General features: G+C 53.8%; 1 protein-coding gene across 1 annotated transcript; it reads right to left on the bottom strand.

Annotated features, from left to right (window-relative positions):
* Positions 1-2,360: 2,360 nt before the first annotated feature.
* CITED4 (Cbp/p300 interacting transactivator with Glu/Asp rich carboxy-terminal domain 4) lies at positions 2,361-4,782 on the bottom strand. Its single transcript, XM_077838063.1, has 2 exons — positions 4,720-4,782; positions 2,361-4,292 (listed from the first exon to the last, which is right to left on the bottom strand). The coding sequence occupies exon 2, from the start codon at positions 4,279-4,281 to the stop codon at positions 3,679-3,681; it is 603 nt and encodes a 200-aa protein (XP_077694189.1). The 5' UTR covers positions 4,282-4,292; positions 4,720-4,782; the 3' UTR covers positions 2,361-3,678.
* Positions 4,783-6,891: the final 2,109 nt, after the last annotated feature.

Here is a 6,891-nt window from a genome sequence, read left to right as displayed (position 1 = left end):
GTGCCATCTGGCATCAAGGGGGCACCAAGCACAGTTTAGGTCATGAGACTTTTGGCACATAAGCCATTAGGCAGAAAGCACTTAAAGAAAATATTTTGTGAGCTGCATAGCGCTGGGTCTTTCCTCCTCTGCTATCACTCCCCCTGCTCCTGCCAGGGCGAGGTGCTGAGGCTGCATGTTAGGGGCACCAGCTACTGAAAGTCAATATAGAGAAGAGGCCTCTAAATTATTTTCCTGTGGTAAGAAGAATGGGAGCCTGGGGCTAAGGGCTGCAGCCTTGCATTGCAGGCGTTTCTATGGAGCTGGTGAGATCTGCAGGAGTCTGGGTTAAAGAAACACAAATGCATAAAGAGGACCATCCCAAAGAACTTCACAAACTCCAAGATGAACATTAAAAAGAGAGACCAAAAGTGTTACCTTTACAGTAATTCAGCCAGCCATTGTGGGCTCCATATAGGAACTGCTGGGTGAGGTTCTCTGGGTTGGACTATACTATGTAGGTCGTCAGACTGGTCTCTTCTGGCCCTTAAATTTAAGGCATTAAAAGCTTGTGAATATACCCTTCAGATGTAGATGTTCACCGTGAGATTTAGACTTGTGTGAAAATTGTTTCTGAAACAATCTTAACTTCAGCTACTAGGACTTGCTCCCAAGAGCTAGAACTCATTTTAATGGCTGATTTATGCGATATCAGCGTAACACCAGCTGTCTTGAATCAAACCAAAACCAGTACCTGTCACAGTGCATTGCATATCCCTCTAATGCATATTCATGTTTTATCAAATGAAGCCCTTCTATTACAGCGGTATCCAGTATTGATACATAACCAGGCCCTCACTTCCCCCAGACATGTACCATGAGATGGCATGCTGTAACTGCATTATCAATCAACCTCATACATCAAGGTCACTCTGCTGGACCTACAAAAGAGCCCTAGTATTCCCCCCACAGGTAGCAGAGGGGGAGGGAGTTGGGTTGTTTTTGGAATATTTAGTGAGTGTCCATGGGGAGAAGAGAATGTATGAATAGTAAATAAAGACAACGCTTTGGTTTGTAACTAGCATTCATGGCATTTATTCTCTCACCAGCCCGTGCTTCTTCTAGGGGAAGATCTGCTCTGTGTCTGGGAAACTGCCAGTTTCATTTATTTGTTAACTTCTTACTACCTGGGGAGTCTCATGCTGAGGAGTCCCCCAAGTGTGGCTGTCACAGAATAGGGAGCAGTTATTTACCCCCAGTCTCTCTACCCAAGGGCAGCAATGAATGCTCCTGAAGCCCAGGGTTTTGCAGGATGTGTAGAGAGCTTTATTCCTCCCTAGGCAGCACATTAAGTGCATGTCAGTTCAGTCAATAGTCATCTCTCCTGCTCTGATTAGACAGAATGGCAGAGGTTTCAGTCAGCAACTGCACCAAAGTGCTTCATTTTGGTCATCTGCTTTTCCAGAAACTCTGTACCATGCAGACACCTTCAGTCCAGGCACCTACAACTCATAAGGGCTTTCCCATCAACATTCAGCACAAGCCTGGAAGGAGAAAATTTCTTTTCTATCACTGAGCATTCTGGGAAAAATTGATAAATCACAACACGATTTAGTGTATGAAGTGGCAGGCCAGGAGGGGGGAGTGGGTTACAGAATGAAGCACTGTCAGACCAGCACGGGGGTGGGGGTGGGTGGGTGGAATCTGTAACAGCAGGATAGCTTCACAAGGCTTCTGGAAATTGAGCCACTTCTAAAGTGCTCAGCAGCCACAGCTCCTAGCCAGGAGGGAGGAGGGGATGTGGATTCTTCTTTGTTCTCAACAGGAGATGCTGGGTGGTGAATCCTGAAAGTCTAGCCCAGGGAGGGCAAGCAATTACAGAAGAGCCCAACCAATGTGTAAGAACAAGGCACCAGCAACTCATCCCAGACCCTTCCAGCTTGTCTGCATTAGGGTAATTTGCCCTTGTGAGTAATCCACCTTTTAGGAAAAAACCAGAGCAGTGTCTAGTAGCAGGGATTGCAGCTTAATGCTGTTAGAGGGGGTGCAGACCCCCCCACTTTAGATTAAGGTTTAAGGGCTCAGATATAGTCCTGGGAATTTAGGCCATGGGCAGCCCTGTCATTGTAATATTGACATGTCTAGACATGACACTGAGGGACCCACTCCAAAGCCCAGACATCAATATGCATCTCTCCTTGTACACAGCTGTTGGACTAGGGTTGCCAACCCTTCAAGATTAAGTTCTGGAGACTCCAGGACTTAAAGATTAATCTTAATTGAAGATTGTGTCATCTGATGAAACCTCCAAGAATACGTCCAACCAAAATTGGCAACCCCTAGCTCTGGCACATCTGATTAAACAAGCCACCAAGCAAGCCTGTCACTTAAGAGTTTTAGCTTTTATTTGAAAATGCATCTGTACATTCTCACTTCATCGATCAACAATGATGTGCTGCTCTGTGCTCTCAGCAGCAGGGGGCAGTAGCAACTAAAAGTTGACACAATGAGCTTTCCACTTTCCACAGCGCTTGGAAACAAGAGACAGAAGAGGAAACAAAAACCCACTAGCTTTTACATTTAACCTTTTCTGAGCAACGTAATTAAGAGTCAAGTCATCCTTTAATCACATGGGGTGGAAGGGAAGGGAGCTGGTTTACAAGGTCCTACATATTGATCACAAAATTATGCTGCTGAAATAACCTTGTGCATGGCTGTTTGGAAGAAACATGTAGCTGTTCCAGTCCTTTTTAAAAAGCCAGCGTCTTAAAACTGCAGTAAGCCCTTTCGTCATTCCCAACAGTCTCAAAGCCAAATAACGAAGGGAGCCCTTTCTAATAAATAATGATTAGAAAGAATAAATAAGATTAGGCCAAGAATATACAATTACATGGATTTTATTTGGTTTCAGAGGCAGAGAAAGGGGAGCTTGACTGCAGCTTTAAGCCTCACATCTGAATTAGCCTGAACACTTAGTAGTTTTACAGTTGATTGGCTGTACAAGTTAAAAGATCCAAATTCTACAGAGGTTTAGGCACACTTGTATACATCACCCACCCCAGAGACACATTTTGTGCAGCTAAGACAATAGGATAGTAATAACCTGATGGAGGGGGAAAGTGATCCCTTTTCAAGTCAAAGTAGAAAAGTAAGATTCAAGACCTGTTAAACATCGTAGTATTGTGGGGAAGGAAGGGATGTGATTTTAAGACAAAAAGCCAGCAACAACACAAAACCCAAACCCAAGCCCCTTTTTGCAAGGTGAGATACTGGAGGTTCAGACACACAAGCCATTAGAGGATTTTATCACAAATAAAGTTTGTGAACTTCACTGGCAACGCCAAACCCTAGAACAAGCCCACGAGTGGCAGCAGCACCGCGTTGTCCTTCTACCCTGGCACTTGGAAGCCTCGACATGGAAATTCACAAGCGTCACTTTAAGCAGTCCTTATTTCTGCTGAAGACAAAACTTGTTCATACCACTTAGGATGATCCTACAGCGAGATTTCATCTTCACTCTGTCTGGGTCACCAGAACCGTCCTCCCCTCCCATTGCCCAAACAAGAAAAATAACTCCCACACGGAAAAGAGAAAGCAATCAAGTGCAAGCCATCAGCATCCAATGATTGTTTTTTTGGGAGGTGGTGGGAAAGAGGGGGAATCAAACCACCAAAAGGGAAAGACTGACCCCCAGGCACCTCAGCAGCTGATGGCACTGGGCTGCTGTTTGCTGACAAAGTCTGAGATGAAGTCAAATTCATTCTGTCCCAAGAAGAGCTCGGGCAGCTCCTGAATCCGGTCCAAACCCAGTTCCTGGACCAGAGACGTCAAGACCTCCTCATCTATGAGATCGGTGTCCATAACATTCAAGGTCAGAGCGGGCGAGGGCATGTGCTGCATGCCAGGGTGCTGGCCGGGCACCACTCTGTACGGCGGCACCCCTGCCGCCATGGGGCCGCTGCCCACGCCCACCAGAGGGTGCCCTTGGTACTGGGTGTTGAGTTTCTGGAGGTGCATGCTGGCCATGAGCTGCTGAGCGCCCATGGGCCCCACGTAGGGCTGCGGCGCGCCCGGGCTGCCGAACATCATGGCGCTGGGGAGCGGGTGGTGGGCCACCTGCCCGCCGACGCTGGGCCTTGGCCGCAGGCTCCCATCCAGGCCGGCCCCTCCGTAGGGCAGCATCTGGCCGGCTGCCGGCAGAGTCCTGAGCCCGTGCGGGGGGGGGCCCTGCAGGCCGCCCAGGCGGTAGCTCTGGAGCCCACTCACGCCGTGGCTCATCGGCAGCATCCTGGGGTCGGCCATGGCGCGGGTCCCTGCAAGGCAAGGGGGCGGTGAGGCGCTGCTCGGGGACCCGCCCCTGCTCCCGCGGGGCGCCCAGGACCAGACCCCCGCCCAGGACCGGCCCCCGCCCGCCCCTTCTCCCGCGGGGCGCCCAGGAGCCCCCCCCCCGGAACCGGGACCGGCCCCGGCGCCCCCCCTCCCCGGCGCCCCTTCTCCCGCGGGGCGCCCAGGAGCCCCCCCCGGGACCGGCCTCCCCCCGGGACCGGCCCCCGCCCGCCCGCCCGCCCCGGCGCCCCCCCCGCGGGGCGCCCAGGAGCCCCCCCCGGAACCGGGACCGGCCCCCGCCCGCCCCGGCGCCCCCCCCGCCCCTTCTCCCGCGGGGCGCCCAGGAGCCCCCCCTGGGCTGCCGGGGAACCCGGGTCCCGGGCAGAAGGTCCACCTCCCCCGCCGGCCACGTACCCGAGCCCAGGGGCGCAGACTCCCCGGCCGGCAGCGACACCCGCCCGCGGCTCCTCGCGATCGCCGTCCCCAGCGCCCGGCCGGCCGCGGCCGCCTTATATCCGCCGCGGGGGGCGTGGCCCGGAGCCCCGCCTCGCGCCTGCCATTGGTGCGCAGCTGCCGCGTCAGGTGGGCCCGCGGCCCCGCCCCTGCCGTGTGTGGGCGCGGGGCGGGGCGGGGCGGAGCGCAGGGGGCGGAGTTCGCCGGGGCCGCGCCCCGCCCGCTCCCGCGCGCCCCGCCCGCGCGGGGGCGTGTCCCGCTGGCCCGGCTGAGGCGCTGCGCGGGCCGAGCCCCCGCTGCCGAGCCCGGCCGCCCCGGGGCTCCCTGGGGGCTGCTGAGGCCGCCGCCGGCTCCGCGAGGCCCCGCTCCCCGGTAGGGCTCGGGCCGCGCCGGCTCCTGCCCCGAGGCGGGGCGGCCCGGAGTCCACCGGCCTCCGGGAGGGCGCGAGCGTCCCGACCTCCCTTGCGCGCGGCCGCCTGGGAGTCGGCAATGGACGGAGCCGTCCCCGCGAAGCCTGGCCGCCTTCCCGCCTTCCCGCCGCCAGCACGCGCCTGGCGCTCCAGGGCAGCCCGCCGCAGCCGCGAAGTCATTCAAGGGTCCCGGGAATTAGGCCCCTAAATACCGCAGCGGCCCCGGCCTGGCGGCCTCCCATGCAGTGCGCTGTAGCTCAGGAAAGCTTCTGCTCACGTGGGTGGGTTCGTCTCCAAGGTGCCACAAGTCCCCCTGTCCTTTTGCCTGGCTCCCTAACTCCGAATGTAAACACTGCCTTTGTCTGCCCTTCTCTTTTTAAGGAGCCTAGGAAATGCCCTCAGAAACACGAAGCCAGAAGGACACTTATGTTGCACGTTTAGGCTCTGGAAAAGCAGGAGATGGCGAAGTTAAGCTTAACTGCCCCAATTTAACTCTCCCCCTCGTTTGCACAATACAGTCTTTACCCACACAGTTACATGCTGTTACTCGGATAGTACAATATCAACAGACAGATTTTTCTACAGGCTTCTAAGGTGCTTCTTGGATATGCAGAGGTTACACTGTACATCTTGTGTATTAATGAACCGAAGGAGAAAATGCTAGACAAGTGTATCAAAAGTTGTTTGTTATTTACCTGTGTTATTTGAAAAACTAAACATCGGAAAAGGCTGTGTTGCAAAGGGCAGCTGAGCATAGATTGTCGGGCTCAACGGGTAGTGATCAATGGCTCCATGTCTAGTTGGCAGCCGGTGTCAAGTGGAGTGCCCCAGGGGTCGGTCCTGGGGCCGGTTTTGTTCAATATCTTCATAAATGATCTGGAGGATGGTGTGGATTGCACTCTCAGCGAATTTGCGGATGATACTAAACTGGGAGGAGTGGTAGATACGCTGGAGGGGAGGGATAGGATACAGAAGGACCTAGACAAATTGGAGGATTGGGCCAAAAGAAATCTGATGAGGTTCAATAAGGACAAGTGCAGGGTCCTGCACTTAGGACAGAAGAACCCAATGCACAGCTACAGACTAGGGACCGAATGGCTAGGCAGCAGTTCTGCGGAAAAGGACCTAGGGGTGACAGTGGACGAGAAGCTGGATATGAGTCAGCAGTGTGCCCTTGTTGCCAAGAAGGCCAATGGCATTTTGGGATGTATAAGTAGGGGCATAGCGAGCAGATCGAGGGACGTGATCGTCCCCCTCTATTCGACATTGGTGAGGCCTCATCTGGAGTACTGTGTCCAGTTTTGGGCCCCACACTACAAGAAGGATGTGGATAAATTGGAGAGAGTCCAGTGAAGGGCAACAAAAATGATTAGGGGACTGGAACACATGACTTATGAGGAGAGGCTGAGGGAGCTGGGATTGTTTAGCCTGCAGAAGAGAAGAATGAGGGGGGATTTGATAGCTGCTTTCAACTTCCTGAAAGGGGGTTCCAAAGAGGATGGCTCTAGACTGTTCTCAATGGTAGCAGATGACAGAACGAGGAGTAATGGTCTCAAGTTGCAGTGGGGGAGGTTTAGATTGGATATTAGGAAAAACTTTTTCACTAAAAGGGTGGTGAAGCACTGGAATGCGTTACCTAGGGAGGTGGTAGAATCTCCTTCCTTAGAGGTTTTTAAGGTCAGGCTTGACAAAGCCCTGGCTGGGATGATTTAACTGGGAATTG

This window comes from Eretmochelys imbricata, chromosome 19 (assembly GCF_965152235.1).
Source record: "Eretmochelys imbricata isolate rEreImb1 chromosome 19, rEreImb1.hap1, whole genome shotgun sequence".
Classification (NCBI taxonomy): Eukaryota; Metazoa; Chordata; order Testudines; family Cheloniidae; genus Eretmochelys; species Eretmochelys imbricata.
This window is presented reverse-complemented; position numbering and strand designations above follow the sequence as displayed.